The sequence below is a fragment of the Asterias amurensis genome, chromosome 18, assembly GCF_032118995.1.
Source record: "Asterias amurensis chromosome 18, ASM3211899v1".
Lineage (NCBI taxonomy): Eukaryota > Metazoa > Echinodermata > Asteroidea > Forcipulatida > Asteriidae > Asterias > Asterias amurensis.
Window position 1 is genome coordinate 13,392,932 of NC_092665.1, and position 22,772 is coordinate 13,415,703.

General features: G+C 39.1%; 1 protein-coding gene across 2 annotated transcripts in view; it reads right to left on the reverse strand.

Annotated features, from left to right (window-relative positions):
* Window positions 1–22,772, reverse strand: part of LOC139950402 (uncharacterized) — a 133,762-nt gene that overhangs the window by 106,337 nt on the left and 4,653 nt on the right. For both annotated transcript variants that reach the window (XM_071949049.1, XM_071949047.1), the window contains exon 3: window positions 19,000–19,109. In XM_071949049.1, coding sequence (XP_071805150.1) covers window positions 19,000–19,109 — 110 coding nt within the window. The remainder of the gene's footprint in view (window positions 1–18,999; window positions 19,110–22,772) is intronic.

Below are 22,772 nucleotides of genomic sequence, written 5' to 3' on the forward strand. Positions count from 1 at the left end.
GATGAGGCAGATGACAGGAAATCTTTAGATATCCACTTGTGAGATTGTAGTGGACTTGTGAGACGGTGAAGCTTTCTAGTCCACCTTGGGTGGATTTCACAAAGAGTTACGACTAGTCTTATCTCGAGTTACGGACTAGGACTACAGTTTTCAATATCTCCTAGGAATACGACCCCTGCCTCCGTAGCTCTTCTTACCACAGAATGCTGCGGTTACAGCACAGTGTAAAGCTCTAAAGGCCGATAGCGAGGCATTCAGCGGGTAAGCAGTGCAATGTCCTCGTCGATGAGTGAGAAACAAGTTGTTATTACAACCTGAAGTAAACTTTTGCTCAAATTAACGTCTGAAAATCTAACATTTGGATCTTGGGGGTGTGGGACTCGAGTCTAAACATCCGGTGAGGTATATCATTTCATGACAACTTGTCATCTTCAAGAAGAAATCATTACCAGTGTGTTGGGAATCCCAGATGACTGGTGATTCATACACTTGAAGATGGGACACGACAGATCGAATCTTGCAGTTACTATCTTCAATTCCCCACATTGAAGATAAAACACAGTGAGGGTAGTAATTTTTAACAATTTGATCAGTTTAGATCTAGAAGCTTTGCACCATTTTAATTCAAACCAATGCCCATGGGGGGAAACTTTTTTTTTCTCCAGCAATGACCTCGTTTGAGTAGGTTTGGGTGTCGAGTTATGTACCAAGCCAAAAGGTTGGGTTGGGGTACCTCCTAAAACAAAATGCCTCCTGGGTTCGGACTACAAATTGTTTACAGTATCTAAACATACAACGTCAACGATTCAGAAAAAAAACTATTTAAATGTCCTTTAACACCAAGTTGGAAGACAAACCAAGGTGTATGTTTTACACTGAGCAAGAACCTTGATATCAACCAAACATCCATGGGCTTAAAAAGCAAACACTGAAAAACAAGAAATAACAAAACTGGAGGTCTGAATCTGATTACCTTGAGTCAGTTGAAGGAAGAGGGAATTGGTTCTCTGATGAAATAAGCTTTTAAACAGCTCTAAGCTATGAGACCCAAACTGCCCAAAGGACCCTCTCAACACCAGGGTTTCAAAAACAAGAGCACACAGTGGTAAAACAAATAAATAATCATCAGCGCAGTTACAATGTGTAATTGTCTTATAACAATCTCAGTACACACTTTGTCATTTGACACATGTACATTATCAACAAGTGTCCCTTTCCACTAGTCGTGTTGTCTTTAACAAGTAAATGCCAGGTATTCATAGTAGGTGGGCCAATTGCCCTGCATTTTTTATCCGCCATGTCCTGGTGAGCAACAGAGCATACTTTTCAAAAGTATCAAAAAAAGTTCCAAGTTCTCCACAGAACCACACTAATAAAAGGCTTCAGGCCTGAAGTCTTTTAATATTCAAGTGGAAAATTACCTCTTTCTTAAAAACTATATAGGCCTACTCCAGAGGGAGCTGTTTCTCACAATCAACAACTGTCCATTGCTCATAACCAAGTAAATTGTTATGCCAAAAACTATTTTGAGTAAAGACTACCAGTGTCCAGTGCCTTTAAACCACCAGTTTCATTGTAAACGAGCTCTCAATTTGCCCCAAAAGTCAGCAATTTATGTTGCATTATTTTTTTGAAACCTGACCTTGTAATACATTTTGTGTCTATCCTTTATCACCCCAATTTTTATCCAAATATTTATTCAAGATCTGGTACGGTAACGTTCTGTTTAGACTACTTCTTGGACTACTTTTTGTACCTGGACTTAACCTCAGGGAGCAAGGATTCAGACCTCGTCTTGTATCAACACATCATCTGAGTCATCATCTTATTTTTAAAACTTCTCAGGTCTGTAAGTGTCCGTCGCCGGAGAAGGATTTTTAATCCCGGTCAGGCTGAGCTTAAACGATCTAAACCCAACCAGGAAAACATGAATTAAGAAAAGGAAAAAAGGTCCTAGTGAGAATTAGAGAAAAATGGGTGCTTTAATTGCTTTCTTGGAGCAAAGTGTAGGCTACTTTTAGCGGGAAGAAAATCACAGTAACTTTCATAATAATTCACACGTTTTGGAGGAGATTTGCGAAAGGACCTTCATCAAATGAGTCAGAAGAAAAATGAAAACACATTCAGTATTTGTATCCATTCCAAACTCAAATTTTTATCTCATGAAACACGGAATCCGGTTTGGAAGTTCTGTTATTATGATAAATGTATACAAGCAGCATGCCAGACAGAAATATTTCAAAAGCTGCTTCTTGCAGATCATCTTCAGAAAGCTGTAACATTGCTGTAGAGCTTGCTCCTGAAGGTTTGAGCCATTTCGAAGGGAAACGGTCCAGCATGGTTGATGTACAATGTCTCATAAAAAATGCTGAGAGCCTCATAAAAACCACTATCTAACTTTTCCAGATGCCTAAATAAAAGAAATAGTGCGTAATGGTGCAATGCTTTAAACATCCAACAAAACCATTGACACATAGACCACGTTCCCCACTGGATCCACAATTGCGAGATCGGGATCCCGCAACAAGATCGGTTGACGTCGTGAAATCGCGATCGCGTTCCCACTGGAGTATGATCCAGGGGTCGAAATTAAGTGTATTTCCATGGTAGTCAGCAGGGCTAGTACCCAACAATTTTTAGTAGCCCTGATTAGATTTTGGTAGCCCGAAAGACACATTATGTCTCGCGAGGCGGCTCAAACTTTACAATACACCAATAACATAGTTCTTTATTGTTTGTGATGATGATTTTGGCATTATTTTTTGCACTAGCCCTTCAGGCTATCAAACTGGAAAAACTAGCCCGTAACTCTGGTAGTCCCGGGCTAGCGGGCTAGTGGCAATTTCGACCCCTGTGATCGCACATTGATCCCCCTTTTGGGGAACAGAAGTGGGTTCAAAAGAACACTGTTTTGCTAGCAAATTGCGAGGTCTGATCGCCCTTTACGTTCCCACTAGACTTTTGATCACCCATTAATCCAAAGGGGCGATCAGATCCCGCTTTAATCCTACTCCCGAGGAGGATCAAAATTGCATGGTCAGATCCTGATCGCCCTCGCGTTCCCACTGGAGCCTGTTTCTTGTTGATCGCCCTTTCGGGGTCTTGATCGCCCTTTTCTCGAATTGGGAGATCAATGCGGGGTCCAGTGGGAATGGGGGAACGGGGGGGGGGACATAGTGTAACAAAATTAACTAGTCCTTTTGTGCTGTCAAATCAAACACTATTCTTGGTTTCCTTTTCCATACAAAGTGAGGCTGGAATGAAACAAATTGTCTGGATAAGAAGGGGGGGTTCTCTCATATTTAAAAAGTGTGTCGCTGACAGGCAGAGTTGGTGAGAGTTAAAAAGGCTATTTTCTGTCAATCAAGCACCAATCTTTCAGAGGTGGATTATTCTGGATCCTAATCCAAATGTGACCTTGATGTGCCTTAAGGGAGTTCTAGCTATTGGACAGGTAGCCCAGCATGTCTACAAATACATATGGAATCCCCTTAAAGGAACACGTTGCCTTGGATCGGTCGAGTTGTTTTTTGAAAAGCGTTTTGTGACCGTTTGTTATAAAATGCATATGGTTAGAAAGATGATGTAAAAGTAGAATACAATGATCTACACAAATATACCTCGAAATTGCGTGGTTTTCTTTTCACATCGTCCAATAACACAGTCGGCCATTTATGGGAGTCAAAATTTTGACTCCCATAAATGGCCGACCGTGATAGTTCGCGACGTAAAAAGAAAACCGTGCAATTTTGAGTGATACTTGTGTGGAACATTATATTCTACTTTTAAAACATCTTTCTAATCATATACATTTCATCACAAACGGTTTCAAACGCTTTTTATAGACCAACTCGTCCGATCCAAGGCAACGTGTTCCTTTAAGGTTCCCCGTTTTACACTTCTGCCTATTATCCATTAAAAGCACTGGACACTATTGTTATGTTACAACTGTAAACTGGGTTCTTGGGTTAGCAAAACTTGAAAACAAAGATCTCACCAATTTTGAATGTCTCCTAACTAAAATGGCTCCTATTAAAATCAATGTTAGTTTGTTAGTTTTTGTCCACGTCAATCTAAGGTAGGACAATTAAATAGTCTGGTCCGGGATCTTCAACGTGTCAGTGCTTTAATCATCACTCGATACAGGAGATCAGACAAAGAAGGCGACCCTTCAAGAAGAGTCTAGGAACTTCGGGACATCAATTATTAGACTGGCAACTCCTTCCGGGGGGGGGGGGGGGGGGGGGGGGGGTTATAAAGAGAGAAAGTTACACAGAGAGTGCCGACCGTTGAAAGCATTAATTAATTGCAATCAGTTACAAATTACACATCAAATCAAGTACCAATCAGTTTGCATTAGCATCACCTCTATGGGACTTGTTATTTCCTTCAAATGGTTGAAATCCATTATAGACGTTAACTGCCCCCACCACACTCCTTCAATTATATTTGTAAACCAAGAAAAGATTCATTTTCAAGATTTGGGTTATAAATAAATGAGTTGTCTGAGAGAGAGTTTGCGAAACGTGAGAGACGGTTATCAACAGATCTTGAACCGATTTGAAGGAATTAGGACAACTGGGAAGTGGAAGGAACATTTATAAGATTGCATTTCAAGGTTGTGGGGGAAACTGACTCCACAGAAATGAGAGGAAGTAGAATGTCACAAGAAATTGCCCAGGGAAAGGATTGCCACAGCTTCCCCCCACCCCCCCTCAAAAAAAAAAAAAAAAAAAAGAGGGAAAAGATTTTTTTAAATGTGCACATACATGTAGACGATGACTGATCTTGTCAATCTAGACCCAAAGACGCTCGTTTCTACTAGACTTGTTAGCAGTTAAGAGATAGTATAGGCTATCTCTTAATTATTAGTTCTTCTATCAATAGCACTTATTTTGATGTTGTTCCCATATTCATTACTATACAGTATGTTTTGGCTGTCAGTAATGGTGCATGCCATGCCGTTCAAAGTGTGGAAAGACATCAGTACAAATAGGAAAGAATTAAACTTCAAAATAAAGTTAGCAAGTCACACTCCGACCTATAGATACTTGTTAGAGCAAGCCAAGTTTTTCCATTGATCAAGGACACTCAATATAAATGAGGGAAATTTAAAATCGGGAAATAATTTGCACTGGTACATTTTGAAATTGCCAGGGACATGGTCACCATCTCACCTAGTAGCAAAGAATCACTCAGGCCTGCTCAGGGCACACTGAAGTTGATAAAAAATCAGATAGTGCTATCTCCACAAAATGTAAGATTTTATATGTTCTTGCATTGTGAGGTCTACAAATCCTGACTGTACACGATCAGACCTGTACGCTTCATTTTCTAAAAGGCAACATCACCAAGGCATTTTCTCCTTGGTAAAGGGCATGCACCTTTCTTGAGGAAATTGTCATTTTTACCTTGGAGCATTTCAAGGGCACCAAGGCAAACTACCAGGGGCAGAAGGGCAATTGCCTTCATTGCCTCCTTGGAGTATCAGGCCTAAGCCTAACACTGTTAAATGTAAATCTGTGAACAGTTATACTTTCAAATCTGACTGATGTTGTTCACACCCTTTAATCATTTGATTGATCAATTTAATGCTTGTTAAGTTTGTTACAAATGCAATGAAACAATCTAATAACCCTTTCATTGCACCATCTGCTTGCTTTTAATCTTTTTAGAATTCATAAGAGAGCTAGAATGCAAGCCCAACCCAAGGGAGTGTCTAGATACGGACCCAACATGGCCCGCTCACTAGAGAACCTAATTGAGAAACAGACATATGGTCTGGTATGCGCACTACTGGTGAAACAGACAGTGAGTGAAAAAAACCTTCATCTGACTGGGCCTATTTTCGTGGGAACTAAGGAAAGAAAACATCAGACTTGGGTCGCCGCATTTTAAAGACATTCCTGGTCTGCAAGTACAGTACCTGTCACATCAACTAAATACAGGCATTCTCAAAAAGATTTAAAGACAACCAAGAAGTGGCAGCAAAATAAGTTTTGAGGTCATTATACAAAGTGTATAATACAAATGGCATGCCTCCTCATGACCTGGCGCACCCACAGCTATTGCCGTGGTGCCCTGTGCTTTTGCTGTGGTGCCCTTTGAAAAGTTCCAATTCAAAATTTACATTTTCCTCATAAAGTGCCCCTTATTACCGGAGGAAAACTGATGTGCAGCTCTGTGAAATTGGGCCCAGGTGATCATAAATTTTCCATTTGTATTATTATAAAGTTCATACAAGAGACTTTCTCTCATAACCCTACAACATGGAGCGCACTCCTGAGTCCATTGTGTTACCCCAGATCATTGTGCGAGACTCCCCACCTTGGGCCAATTCAAGTGGTCACAGGGAATAGCAACTGCATACTACACCTCTGAACAACTCAGCCACCAAGGACCCTGGCTAGGAGCTGTGGTATTAGATTGTTCACCCTTTGTACCCAATGGAATGCACGCCTTTGTACTCCGAAGGTCAACACAACTGGATGGGTTTATTTAGAAGTGTGTTGTTGGGCTGAGATTCGGGTAGGCAAGTAGCGGTTGAGTAAAAAACGCGAACTGATGTAGCAATGTAACCAGTACTGAATGTAACCCAGGATTAGCAATAATGGACAGAGGGAAAATTTACCCGCGCTCAATTTCATAAAGCGTTTTACATCAAGCACAAATACTTGCTAATCAAAGAAAAGTATTGCTTTTTAAAAAAAAAACAGAAAAAGGTAAGGTCTACCAGCCCCCCAAAAATATATATTAAAATTACCAGCAACAAAATTTGCTTAGCATGAAATTTTTGCCTTGATAAAAACAGGATTACCAACCAAATTTTCACATGATTTTCAGGATGAGCAAACAACAGCTAAATACCAGTAACAAGCAATATGCAACAAATGGAAAATTGGTTGATATTTTCATGCTAAGCAAATGTTTGTGCTTAGCAGCTCTATGCAATTGGGCCCAGACCACTATTATGGGAGAACGCTTCAACAAATTTATTGTTACATATTTTCTACTCATTCTTTCAGCAGTGTACATTTTGTTCCACATTAAAAAGTGACATCCGTACGTATTACCACTTGAGACTGATCACTCTCAAGAAATACTTAGTTCAAATATTGACAATCTCTTGCATTTACGCTTGTTATAGCCTACAGACAAATGTGAAATATAGGTGATTAAAATAAAAAGTATACTACCTCAAAAATGATGACAACAAAAATGAAAGTTGGGCTGTGAGTCTAGAAATCACACGACAAGAGCCACATTTCAACAACCTGTTTACCCCAACTGTTGAAGGCTGTTGATTTTGTCAATAGGCATAGAATGCCCCTCCGTGGTCATGCTTTAACGCTTTCCATGGAATTCCCTTTTGTTCACACCAGTATTCATAGATTTCTCTTGATCTTATTGTGACCAGCTAAAACATGTATCAATATTTTTTTGAAATTTGTTGTGTGTTCAAAATCAGGCTGGGAGGGGTGTTTTAAAAGTGTTAAAAACCAACAAAGAAATCTTGTTAAAGGGTTGATACTCGGTGACATTTTTTGCTGTGTTAAAACATGTTTTACAAGCTACGAATAAAGACAAAAAGGGTTTCATTCAAACTTTTACATGCCAGACAGACCGTGGACAGACAAATAAGATTATTGCTTATTACGACTGAGAAAGGTTCCACGCTATTAACCTGATAAACTAGAAATCTAAAGCGCCTTGCCGGAGTGGGGTTACTCGTGTGGCACAATATCCCATCATCACAGCAGCTATTTTGCTTTGTTTTCCGCGTTCAAATCATTGTAAACTAAACTATGGCAGGCAGGTCAAGATGGTCAGGTTCCTTTTTAGTTATCATAGGAACTGGTTATCAGAATTGCTTTTGAACACAGGGACAAGACAAAGATGGAGGCAAGTGGCAGTATAGAACATCAGGTTTTAAGCCCTTACCATCCAACCCCTTCCCATTCATCTTAAAGGCAATGGACACTATTGGTAATTACTCAAAATAATTATTAGCATAAAACCTTTCTTGGTGACGAGCAATGGGGAGAGGTTGATGGTATAAAACACTGTGAGAAACGGCTCCCTCTGAAGTGCCATAGTTTTCGAGAAAGAAGTAATTTTCCATGAATTTGATTTCGAGACCTCAAGTTTAGAACTTGAGGTCTCGAACTCAACTTTCTACACACATACAACTTCGTGTGACAAGGGTATTTTCTTCTTTCATTATTATCTCGCAAGTTCGATGACCGATTGGGCTCAAATTTTCACAGGTTTGTTATTTTATGCATATGTTAAGATACACCAACTGTGAAGGCTAGTCTTTGACAATTACCAATAGTGTCCACTGCCTTTAACCAACTCCCTTTTTGGTTGAATTCTGTTTGACTTTGGTTTGCACTGCTAATAGTAGTAAACTGATTATGCTTTATACAATCAGTCATACTACCAATGGTCTTGAATTTTGCTCTTGAAGGGGCACAGCAATTTTTTTCTGGTTATATTAACGGACACTTTTAAAAGTTTGTATTGAAACTTTGCAACGGGCACCACAGCAAAAGCACAGGGGACCACAGCAAAAGACCTTTATCATGCTGCCTCCATCTTGGCCATATTCCTCGTATCAAATAACAACAATGAATGCTAATAATCATTTTGCCAATATAGGAACCTGACTATTTTGTTTTTCCAGCCTCGTTTTAGTAACATTGATTTCAATGGGGGATATTCAAGATGGCTGCACCACCATGACAAAGGTCTATGGATGTGGGTGTCGTGCCGTGGGTTATTTTTGAGGCCTGCTACAGAATGGAGTGAGAAAGATGCCATAGCTCATCAATCACTCAAGGAAATAAGAGTTTTAACGACACCCAACAGAATAAAGTGTTTCATAGATAATTAATACAATAAAATTTGTTTTCAAATCTCCATTCAGTAAAAATTTACGACACTACTTGCCAGGCTTTTATGAGTAATATAACTGGCTGTTCAGAGCATAAAACCAATATCAGCATAGCTACCGGTCCATTGTGGCTCACTTTTTACCAACAACGTCACTGCATAAACTATCCATGGTTCATGTGTAAAGTTCACTTTCTGGTCTTACCAACATTAAAAATTGAAACATAACACCAAGTTTGAGTTGTTGCCCTGTTGAACTATCGAACATTTCAACCATGTTGTGCTGGCACTGGCATGCATGATGGCAATCATGATTTTAAAGGTTTAAAAGTTCGGTCAGACAGAATGCAATTTGTCTTTTACAAGTAGACTCTAGGTATTTGTTGTGCGTGTTGCGGTGAAGTACAATACAAGGACACCCAAGTCAGCTGAGTGAGGAGTTGTTTGTAATAAAGCATACCATGAGCATCACGTACTACAATGCATGATTATCAAGCATTTACTTTTGTTTATTGTTTGTATCTTATCAAACTATGCAATAACACTAACAAACTTTATCATCAGTGCAGTTCATTACTTATAAATTACACTATGCATTGGATTTGTTATTCTCTTTAGACACTCGACACTATTGGTAATTGTCAAAGACCAGTCTTCTCACTTGGTGTATCTCAACATATGCATAAAATAACAAACCTGTGAAAATTTGAGCTTGATTGGTCGTCGGAGTTGTGAGATAACTATGAAAGGAAAAAAACACCCTTGTCACACGAAGTTGTGTGCTTTCAGATGCTTGATTTTGAGACCTCAAATTCTAAATCTGAGGTCTCGAAATCAGATTCGTGGAAAATTACTCCTTTCTCGAATACTACATTACTTCAGAGGAAGCCGTTTCTCACAGTTTTATACTATCAACCTCTCCCATTACTCATTACCAAGTAAGGTTTTATGCTAATATTTTTTTGGAGTAATTACCAATTGAGTGTAAGATTACAGAGCAGCTAGATCAACTGCTTAAAAGCTGAAGCCAATGCAAATCTTATAGATGATGTGACCTGTGACATCACATGTTTACAAAAGAGCCACCAAGCCTGGACTACTTGCAGGTATAATTTGTACACAGCTCAATGGAACGAAACATAAAATGTTCTAGTATATGGAGATTGCACTGTCCAATTCTTATCAACTTTTGATATGATGAAAGGGGGCACATCTCAAAACTTGTCTGGCTTTACTTGCATAACTCTTGGATTGATGTGGAAATTATGAGACAAAATGTCAACTTTCCCATATGACCAGTGCAGTATCTTGCCTGCCAGACTAGCTAAAGAGAAAACAAGGTCACACTTATTGGAAACACTTTTCACATGGTCTATATAGAGGGGGGAGGAATTACTCGGCTCTAATCAGTCAGAAAATCCCTGATTATCCAAGCCAGAGGCTGACCATTTATGATGACCAGGGGTGAAAGTGGTGTGGTCATCTTGGGTTGGGGTCAGACAGAGCATGCCACAAGGCTGAAAGGGATCGCCTCTGAAAGGCCTGGAGCCTGCTTTTCTTCTTCAAGAAGGTCCCAAACAAACAAACCTCTCTGGACATTGGTTAGGGACCTGCTACAAAGTATAACCTAAATCCAATATCAGAAATCTGATTAGTATTTCAACAACTTCGCTTCGCCAATATAGACTCTAAGCCAAAATGCAGAGTGAAATACACTTCTGTCACTTGCAAGCAGATGATTAACCATTGTTTTTCCTCGATAGATAGATACTATGTATTGTAAAACTGCTTGAAGTAACATTGGGTTAGGTGCAAGTAGCAACTTTCAACATTTTTGTTACAAAATATTCAGAGTGAAAGTCCACTGTCTATATAGCGGCAATACGGAATGATACTACAAACTAGGCAATATGATATCATGAGGTGAATGCCTCTACACAGTACACAGTCAACCCTCCTACTGTTTGACCATTTAATAATGTCCAGGCTTAGAATATAAACCCTGTTTCCATGAATAGGCCAGCCTGCAATAAGACACAGTAAATGCTTTGTACACAGCAGTGTAACTTAGATGTACACACACAATTCTGTAAACATTGCTCCACCATACACAACCCTGTGCAGTTGAAAACTTGCTCTACTAAAGTTTAAAAAAAGCTTGATCAACTCGCAGGAAACTCATTCTTTCTTGGCGTATCATTTTAGGAAAATAACTTGAATCATGTTTTGGGGTAGTTTTTGTTCACAATTTTTCCTGCTCCACTATTTGGGTCAAGTTCTCCAAGGTTATTAAAAACACAACTGAACAAAGCGTATATTGGCGCATTCTTTGGTGGCATGCACACAGCACAGAAATGCTCAACTGTAAATACAGCCAAGTACATATTTGTATCAGATTCCCGTCACAGTTTATGACTTAACAGGAGAACACTGCGGACAAGGAAAATCTGACCCCAGTGTCAAGACCTACAAACACAGATCGTCCACCGTTCAGAGGGTCCATGTTCAAAATAATCAAACTGTCACGTAGGCACTTCATGGTACTCTTGACAACCTGAATACCGAAGGCAACGTTCTTAACAAACAAAAAAACGAGGCGAGAAAAAAATTGATTCAGCTGCAATCTTAAATGCATAGCCATCCTCCTTTCCTTCTTTACAAATAAAGTTTAGCGACAGTATTTGTGCGATAACAAAATATAACCTTATTTCTTCAAGCGCAGCCTGTGTGGGGGCAGGACAAAAATGTTATGATTCAGTCAACTTTTTAAGGAGCATTTCCTATTCTGCATCAAGATTAGCTCCAGTAATTTGACTGATAATATTTTTGAGCAAATGGGAGGGGTAAAAAAAGTCAGGTTCCAGATTTGGAATGGAGGGGGGGGGAAGGGGAAGGAAATAAGGAAATTGCATATTGACAACAAGATAAGTTCTACAAACACCCTGGTGATGCAACCCCGGTCTAGCCCAGGGGTCTCATGGAGGGAATGGCTACTCATGCACTGCAATAGAGTGAGCTTGCCTGGGTCATAACGGCATTGCTCTGGGGCTTGCCTTGGTGCCCTTTTTCAAAGTGTCCCAACTCAGAAGTGTCATCATTCGCTTCCTAAGAATGACATTTGAAGCTTGAGTATGACCTTGAAGCTTGAGTATGACCCCCTGAACCCATAGTTGACGTCAGAAGAAGAGAGTGGGGGGAAAAAGAAAACGCAATGTATGCAGTCGATGAAAAGCTGTTTGCCTTGGGAGTTAAGCCCAGAAGCCTCGCATCAAAAGAAAGGGACACACAAACCAACCACACCAGACAATGTAACGTTGCGTCATGGTGCAACTCATCCAACATGGTAAAGCTCTTCTCGCATCGGAAGGTAATGAAGTGGACAAAGATTTGTCAGGTTTCAACGTCTCTGAACACACAGATCAGGAGGAAACGGTTCGGGGTTGCGTCACTCACAGCTGTACCTGATGAGTGCCTCAGAGACCCCTGCCTGAACCCTAACTAGAGAACATAGCCATGGGCTTGGCAACCCCCCCCCCCCTCTCTCTATCTTGGGTTCACCCATTAATGTCATGGTTAGGAATGTTTAATCAAGGAGTGGTTAAACTGACCTCCGAACTTGGACACATCTTAAGCGGAAATGAAAATGCCTAGTCTTGATCTTAAGTACTGAAAATGACAATTTGTTTGAGAATGGTGCCAGCAAGACTGACGAGTGGGGGATGTTGGCATTACAGTTAAATGTAGGGCAAAGATCGAAATGCATGCTGGACCCAGGGCTTGGGCAAAGTATGTGTAAATTACTCCATAAATGCGTCTGTTATGGGTTTGTGTATGGGCCTAAATACACCATGGAGGTAGAAAATACACACATTGACAGTGGACTCGGCACTTAGCAGAGTGACTCAACAGCTTGCAAACATTTTGGGAAGTAAGCATGGGCGACTAGTGTCCTAGTCACGACTAATGATTGCTTGGTAGAGTTGCAACTACCGTTTTTTCAATTAGCTCACGAACTAGTCACAACCAGAGTCGAAGTTGCAACTATCTGAGGTGCGACTATAGTCGAGTAGTAAATTTCACTAGTCGCCCAGGCCTATTGGGCAGCATCAATTTTGCTCACAAAAAACTGAAACTATTTAAATTACTACAATTTTAAAATGTACTACCACCAAAGAAACCTTTTTCAATTCCTTTAAAGCAGTATGAGGATCTATGATATTGTTCTTTTTAAGGCATCCCACTTTTGTTGAAGAACAACTCTCACCAAAAACTACCACTGCAGGAGGTATCCGTTTACAAAGTCCGAGTGATAATCGATCAATAACTGTCCATATTTACAATACATGTAGTTGTACATGTATTTTGTAGGTCATCAGTGTAATAAAAATCAAACCACCAAGCAAGAAATTCATAGAATATTTCATTGTGCCTCGTTGTATAAGTCAAAGATTGGAACAAGGGGGGATATATGCCTGAGGGCTTTCAAATTTGAAAACAAAATCACAAATTATCACAATCGTGATGAAACTATGATATTAGTGAAACCAGAAATAAACAAATTGTGGGAAAAAAGGCTGACAGACAGTAGACACAAAAGACCGCATGTGGAAATATGCAAGGTCAAAAGTTGCTAACCTACTTTTCATCCTTTTTTCCAAAAGAAACAAGTAATTATGCCCTAGAAATCAAGAAGTTTTTTGAGTTGATATAATTTTTCTGTTTTACTAAACCAGTATTTTTTAATCTTTGGACATAACTCTTTGTTGGTGGATAGGGACCGTCCAGGGTAAGGCAAAAGTTTTAAAAATTGTCACCAAAGTGATGTGCCCTCCCAGGTATACATGTAGAGCCCAATTTTATGGCATTGTCTACTGAAGAGAGCTCTACACTTGAAAATAGAAGCGCCCGCTGTAGAGGGTGCCGAAAGGGCAGAATATCGTGGTCTGAGAAGCAGCACCATACAACTGGTCCAGGTTGCATTAACCAAGTATTGGAACAGAGAACTTCAGATCATGATTAAAAAGTGTAATTTATTGCTGAAACGCTATCCAGACAGAATTTGCAGTTGCTAGCCAACTATGTCAAGACTGCATTCTACAGGCCACATTCAGGTTCAAATATCAGGATACAGGCATTCCGCTATCCATACACAATCAGAATGAATTAGATTTGAAAGAAACAAGACCCACGTTTGTTTGCGCTGCTTTTAAAATGTACACAAAAGCTAATTGTGTTGGTATCGGATTTCATCTGCAACACATGATCTGAAAGTATATCTGGCAGATGTGTGTGCATTACTTAAGATCTGTTTATATATTCCAGTCAATAAATTGAAAACTAGACTGACATTCAAAACTTGAACTTGCAGATTTGTAAGTATAGACAAGTCTAGCCAACTCAAAAGCAGTTTCCTATTCCAGTCAAGTCGAGTCACTAGTAACTTCTGAGGCAAATTCAGTATGAATGTTTTCTCCATGACCAGTCGGAGCTTTTATGTTTGAAAATCTGGAGCTGCATTCAATGCAAATGCCAGACACCGTTGATTAAAAAAACAGCCTCCTTGTCCTCAAGTTCATTGTATTGGAATTCATACCTTCCACTGTCTGTAGTTAAAAAAATAAAAAGATCATCGTTTCCTGTTTTTCTCAATTTGGTGTCAATTTTCCTGTCAACAAGTATTTTCCAGAATGCAAAATCTGCTCAAAGAAAGTCATCACTAGTTCCTTTTTAAAGGAACACGTTGCCTTGGATCGGTCGAGTTGGTCTTTGAAAAGAGTTTGTTATAAAATGCACATGGGTAGAAAGATGTTGTAAAAGTAGAATACAATGATCAACACAAACATGCCTCGAAATTGCACGGTTTTCATTTTACCTCGTCGACTAACACGGTCGGCCATTTATGGGAGTCAAATTTTTGACTCCCATAAATGGCCGATCGTGTTAGTTCGCACAGTAAAAGGAAAACCACGCAATTTCGAGGCAAATTTGTGTGGATCATTGTATTCTACTTTTAAAACATCGTTCCAATCATATGCATTTTATAGAAAACGGTTACAAAATGCTTTTCATAGACCAACTCGTCCAATCCAAGGCAACGTGTTTCTTTAACTTCAGAACGTATCAAGAAACTTGCCAGAAAACCAAATCAAGTCAGAAGACACAATTCTGCAAACAGCATTTTGGCAAGAATGGACGTGGTGTACATGTACATCAATAGTTGTAGTTGTTGAGCTAGCTACAATCCCGGCCATAACTCGTTGGGCCCCCCTGCCCCCTTTCAATGTTGGTTCCATTTTCCGACTGTGTTCCGAATTACAGTCAACATTGAGCGGGGGGCGGGGGGCGGAGGCCAAATGTTTTGAATGTGAATGTGAATGAGAAGTGCACAGGGAACTGTTGTATCAGGAAAGGGTGGCCCAAGCATTTTGGCCGGGATTGTAGCTTTGGTACATGTATAGTCTTAAAGTCAAGACGGTAATTGTTAAGTGCGGTGCAGTTTGAGAGCGGTGCAGTTGGAGCACGGTGAAGTTACGGGGACGGTACACCCATCCTCGATCCCAGTATGCCACGCGCTACCTACGACTGTTGCATGTGTGTATAATCGCACTGTGACTGTTGCATGAACGGCAGAATAGTAACAAAGAGGAAGCGCCTAACGACTTGTCATCAAGTCTAGCTTTGGTATGAATTGGAAACTCTAAATGCACGTTTCAGATCAAGTAAAAAAAAACTTACAGGTGGAAGAATGTGGTAAAGTTTGATTACATACCCCGTGGCGTTTCCCAGTCTCACTTTTATACATCTAACAGCAGTTGTTAGTGTTGCTTACAATTTGACAAAGATAAATTGTAGAAACCTAGATATTCAGTCAATCAGAACTTCAATTGAATATAACCAATTCGTTTACAAGACTGACACTAAAACTTTGATTATTTCCCTCTGTATGAAGTGTTCTGACCTGAATTTAAGACCTGACCCGTTCAGAGACTAACCTACTTTTGATTCTTTGAGCTTTTGAATCATATGCTGTGATTTCTGTTTGAATTTGAAGTGTTAAAATACTTCTGAATCTTTTATGTTTAAAAAAAAATCTTAAAATCCCCGTTAAGTCCCAGTTATCAAGTCAAGTGAGCTGTTCAAGGAAAACATGATGTTTTAGTTAAATCTGGATTTTTTTTTTTTTAACAATTCAGTTGTGAAACAAACTGGGCTTTCCCCTTTTAATTCATGCACCAGGTTTCCTAATAATTCCAAATTACTTTTCCATCTGTAGACCCACATAGCATGTTTTCCTTAATAACTTAAAAAAGGGAAATTGTTCGCGTGCAGGAAATGATGATACCCGTCTGTAATTCTGTTTATTACAATAATGGTGGTAAGTTCAAACCTGGCACATTTCCTCAACTCTTTGTAACTCTAGAGTAGCAACAAAACTGAGTGATTCTTCATAGACAAAACAAAACTTCAAAACTAAAATGCAAAACTGTTGTTTCAGTCCGCCATGTTTTTCTTACATATCGCTCAAAGAAAACTCTCAGAAATGCAGAACAAGGTTCACACATCAAACAGTTTCACAAGAAATGTCACTAGCCTACTTTTAAGAGACTGAAATTACGCTCTCTTCACAAAGGTCCTTAAAACCAACATCTCACATTGACAGGTTAGAATTAGAAAGGTCTGAACTGATCTTCCGCTGACAGCTACACTACAAGCTGGCATCTTAAATATCTAGAGTTAAAAGCCCTAGCAATGATAATATTGATAAAGGGTAGGGGGATTTGTTAGCTGGTGTGAAGTCATACAGTTTGTTTATTTCTAATCCAAATAACCCATGCCAGGTTTTCACTTCTAGAACAAACTAATGGCAATGGTGATAAGGGGGTGAATTGCAAGTGTAGCTCTTCAAGTGAGTCCTTTGCTCTAAATTCTTAAACATCTGTGACTTCTCATACCTACATGTACCTACAGCAAGACAAAACTTAAAACTCCATGCAAACGCAAAAGCTTTATAATGCACTACAAAAGTCAAACCTTGAACTCATTCTTCAAGGAGCCAAGGCAGATAGCACTTCTTGTAGGAGGACAATCTCAAGATCTATTGGGAATTTCAAGGAAAAGACAACTGCGAGACCCTCACCCTTCTGAACTTCTTTAACGCGGGCAAGATCCGTTTTAGTTTTAAAGCAAGCCATGGAAACAGTTAGCAATCGCACAATTCTTTATCGAAAATCTTTTGCAGTATCAAAAATTACTTTCAGTCATTTTGAGAAAGAAAAAAAAATTAAACACTTGCTTTCACTTTTCAAAAGATAATCTACGTTCATCAAATCTGGCACAGTTTACTTACTATCCAACAAAAAGGAGTCTGCATTGTATATTTTTCACCTTAAAAAGTAATGTACAATTTTGCACATGAAATGCATGCACGATCGTTAGTTTAACAAAAACCTCCATGTAATAAGCATACTACAAGGGCACGATTTAAGACTTCCCTTTGAAGTAAAATTAGGAAATTGACTGAGCCTACTCAGGATTTCTTACAATTTCCTTTCAGCAAGGAGGGAGTGATGATTTGCAGTAAGTCTCGGAAATCTGTTTTTAAACTACAACATGTCTAGAAAAACAAAGAATCCTAGGTGCATTTTATTGTGTTGTGTCATCACATCACATAAAATGGACAATCAAGATTAGAGCGCAAAATTTACACTGACTACACTGTATTAGGGCAGAGGCCAGTGGTTTTAACAATAGGCCACTAAACTAAATGCTAGAAAAGTCTGGCGGTCTTGTTTTATTCTCATGTTTTTATGTTAACGTATTTCTGATCCAGTGAAAATTGGAAGCTGCAAAACTGGGTGTTTTTGTGGATTTTTGCATCGATATTTTGTACTTATTTATGTACATTTATCAAATTGTTGACGGTGAGGATTTTGTTAAAAATTACATTGACCACAACACTCCCCAGGCTTGGAAGTAAGCATGTACCTCAACAATGCTTTAGCTAGACCAATTTTAGCAGTGGGCTCTTAAATCCAATAGTCCACCAAGAGCGAGCGGTTTAACAACAATTTTCACGTTAAGATAGAAGGCGCAACCTGGGGGAAATCTGTGGTGGGCAACACAGTGTATTTTTCTCAGAGTGCAGGGCGAAATTTATTGGTTCTGGCAGGCCTGCCCAGCACCGCCGACCAAGGCTACAACACTGCACCTCAACTTCATCCGAGCACTGTTCCTTAAGCTTGGGCGATATCGATTTATTTTAATCACGATATATCGCCGACATTATATCGCGATATTCGATATAATCGTGATTAATTAAATTTGCCATCATCAGTCTTCAAACTACCAGTGACAGTTGTAGAAGAGACAGTCATAGCATAAGAGAGGTGTTCTAATGACCTATTCTTCTGGTTTTACTCCAAACCTATGGGGTGCGAGATGTCTCAGCTAGGAAATACATAGCAATATTGCGATACTTAATCGATATCGCGATATATCGTGACGTATCGCAATAAAGCGATATTTCGATTAAAACCAAATCGATCGATATCGAAATCGTTTCCAAATTAGTATTGCAATACTCGATAATATCGTGGTATCGCCCAAGCTTACTGTTCCTTACTCTAAAATATGAGGCATACACGTAAGGCTTCTTGTGAGAGTTAACAAAAGGCTTCTGGTAAGGCGCTCGGTCACATGTACCCAGCTTCCCTCGGTAACAATCCGTACCAGTCCTGTAGTCTTAGGGGCAAGCCTCCATAGTCTCTCAACATTATCTTATCATTACTAACACAACAGTTAAGCTTTAATCTTATGATGCATTAACAGCAGTTGAACAAGCAGAGGCAAAGGGGTTCCTGAAATAATTACATATAGAGGGAGGGGGACCTCAAAAGGTCACATTTCTCTTGTGTGATTCACACCCTGAGCTCTGTAATGTAATCCCTGTTACCCTTGTCTTGAAGAAGGGGAAATAAAGGTAGGCGATCCCAGAGCAATGAGTCTGCCTAGTTTCCTGTCGAGACTCCCAAGACTGAACACACACAAAAACGTCTCGTCAAAATACTCAAACCTTTTCAATGAACATGAATGATGTGTACTTACGATACATGCAGCCTGATTCACCGTTGAATCGGGACCAGCCGTGGCAACATTTGTAGCGTGTGACGTAGGAGTTCTCATAAACCAGACGGTATGAAGTGTAGTATGCAGTCCTGTTCAAAAGTCAATGAAAATTGGAGATGAGTTAGTAGTTGAAGAACTTCAAAACTGTTTTTAAAGACAATGGACACTATTGGTAATTGTCAAAGACCAGTCTTCTCACTTGGTGAATCCCATTATATATGCATAAAATAACAAACCTGTGAAAATTTGAGCTCGATTGGTTGTCGGAGTTGCGAGATAACTATGAAAGAAAAAACATCTTGCCACAAGAACTTGTGTGCTTTCAGATGGTTGATTTTGAGACTTCAAATTCTAAACTTGAGGTCTCAAATTACTTCTTTCTAAAAAAAACTACAGAGGGAGCCGTTTCTCACAATGTTTTGTACTATCAATCTCTCCCCATTACTTGTAACCAAGTGAGGTTTTATGCTGATAATTATTTTGAGTAATTACCAATAGTGTCCACTGCCTTTAAGTATTACTTCATAAAAAATAAAGGAACTTTTTGTCACACTTTTCATAAAACATTCTCATTTTCAAAAACTATTAATTGCGTCAAGATGCACTCCAGAACTTAGTGATAGCCGGAGGGGTGTCTGGGTGGGTTTTTTTTGACAGCCCATTTTATCTGTAATTTACATGTAATACATATTGTAAGTAAACACCCAGTTTTGAAATTTCCAGCTAATTTGGACACCCTTTTATAAAAAAATTCAAGCTAAAACCCTGCTCCAGAACTGGCACTAGTTATAGTTATATGAAATAAAAAAAAAAGCTTTCGCAACAAACCGCAAACAAGTTTAATAGTGTGATTTACCAATCTATTTTCCCAGAACCACAAGCACCTCAGACAAGATCTTGTTGTGCCTACCGCCTTTATTTGTTGTGCCTTTATTTGTGAATGAAATTTGTCAATATACATTGATCTGCTTTCATTCAATATTTACATAGGTGTTACACAGGAGGTCAATTGACTCATAAACCATGTTTGACCACATTCTTGAAACTTGCATTTTAATTCTAATGTAAAGAATGTCTGTCCTGTCATTGCCCATTTACATGGGGAGGAAGGGCGAAATGGCGGACAAGTTTTGACAATGAATCAATGAATGTCTGACTATGGACAAAAACATAATTTTTTATGATAAGTTTTCCCACAATGACAGACATTGGTGCATGGTTTGGGGTTAAATTTTATTACATCAATCAAGAACAAACTGAGGTTGGATTTTTGGGGGGACGGAAAATTGGAGTTGAAGGCGCAAAGAAACGAATCGCCCCTTCCCCACTCCTTGCTACTGGCTATAAAAAAGCAGGGAAAAAACAGTCCATGTAACAAACACTGTTACAGTCCATGTAACAAACACTGTTCTCTTCTCAATATATATATCTGTCCTGAAGGGTTCCTGTGATAGAGCCAAATAATAACTTTTCTTTTCACCTAAATTTGTATCAAGAAAATTTAACAAAGGTTTATCATGAACAGTTGCTCAAAGGTACTAAACACGCCACTAATCTTTTCCAAGTGATTCTAATATAATAAGCTTACTGATTTCACAATCATTTTCAGAACTTATCAACACATGCAGCCTCTGGCCTAAATTCCTGATGTTTTGTCAACATTCTCCAGAACCTCCTGTTGACATCAACAGCCATTTTTAGTTTCTTAATACTTCCGGTCTTCGAACTTGAGTTTCCTGAAAATTCTCCTTGAGGCGGTTTTAAACTAGAGCTAAATCAAGATGGGTCATTCACTGTGCTTTCCTTGAACTGTAACATCTCAAAAGAACTGTCGATCATTATTTTCCGAGGCAGTATACATTTGTGTATATTATTCTTGAAGTTGATGCCTTAAAAGGAAGGGAACGCCAATTAGGCAATTACTCCAAAGATTAATAACATTTTGGGAAAGAACACCGATATAGTAAAACATTGTTAGGAACGGGCCCCTTTGAAGTCATAGTTTAAGAGAAAGAGGCCACTTTTGCTTCAAAATGAATCTGAGTAAGACTTCAAGCATAAAGCCTTTCTCAGTTATCTCTATGGCATAGAGTCTATGCAAAACAAGTGTGTTTTTTTTTCTTTCTATTATTTTTTCCAAAATGTTCTTGTGTTTGTTATTTTAGGCATCTGTGGGAATACACCAAGTGAACATACTAGTCTTTGACAGTAACCAAAAGTATACACTGCCTTTAAACACCTAGAGCTGACAAATAGGTTCTTAAACCCAATCATTATAGTTTTTAAAATGAATAAACATGGCTTGTTTTGCCAGCAATCCATCCATGTATGAATGATCAGTTGACAGCAAATTTCATGGAGTTTGTTTTTTCCCCAGTAAGTATCCTGTAAACTTGTAGCTGTTTGGTGCATTTTGACAGGAAGAAAAATGAGTTAACAGCCGCTTCCCCTCTTCTAAAGCCGATCCGGTGAAGAGGTTACAACAAACAGGCAGTTTGCGTGATCCCCTGGCGGCGAACATGTTTGTAAAAGCAGCATTGTGTTTCTTTGTGTGGAAGGAAGTATTTTGTCAGCAATGCAGAAAACCGCACAGGGAGTTCAATGTAAAGTTGATATGGTGACTTAAGTTGCCAGTAAATATTGTTCAAAAACAGCCATTCAAATTCTGATGTTAAGGTGGTTAATTTTATGTTGGATTGTTTGACAGATATTGCAGAGGCTCAAAGGTTTTATTTCATACTTCCTGAGTGAAAACGTCAATAACACGAAAACATTTACATGTTTACCGGAAGAAGCAAAAATGGCAAATCATACCATTAAAATATACAATGTAGATGGCTTTGAAAAGAAAACACACAGTTAACTGGAGAATTTAGCACCTCCACATGTACTACAACGCAGACAAAAGCATGTCATTGTCCATGAGGCTGCGACCGTTTTAGTAAAAAAAAACGCATAATTCAGCCCAAGGGCTTAAATCTTTTTGGGAAATCCACAAGTGCACAGTGCACGAGGCTTACTTTATTTACTAGTGAACTACAAATATGATGACATTGAGCAGTTAATTCAATTGAGAAAACAATGTTTTTTTTGTTTTTTTTTTCAGATATCAGCAAGACAAAATACAAAATAGAAGACCAAAACAGAACTTCTTTTCTTCATGAGTTAACTGCCCTGGGGTGGATTTCACAAAGGTAGTCCTAACTTAGGACTAGTCCTAGGCAATGCTAAGAGATAGGACCAGTCCTAAGTTAGGACCAGTAACTCATCCTAACTTAGGACTGGTCCTATCTCTTAGTATTGCCTAGGACTAGTCCTAAGTTAGGACTACCTTTGTGAAATCGACCCCTGATGCTTATGTACATCACAGCGCTTGCTAAAAAAAGTTTTGAAAGCTTGCAGGGTGCTTGTTTGGCTCTTACTTGTAGTATGTGCGTGTAAAAATACACGTATTTCGCTGTAACGCATTTCAAATTATGAATCATGCTTTTATATCCAGGGGTGAGAGCCATTTTACTAACAAAAAAGTCTGAAACTTGGATACAAATTCAAAGGTATGTTGAAATGATGCCATTTCTACCGTTTGGTAACCCATGGGGGTTATGGATTCCAAGCAGCTTTTGAAAACAGTGTCCAAGGCACCAAAGAAGTAGACAAATGAGCAGGATTTCTTTATTTGTGGAAACAAATATTGTCTGATTTTCTTCACCAGCGCTTTTAGATCTTGATGCAAAGGCGCTTTATAGTGGTAT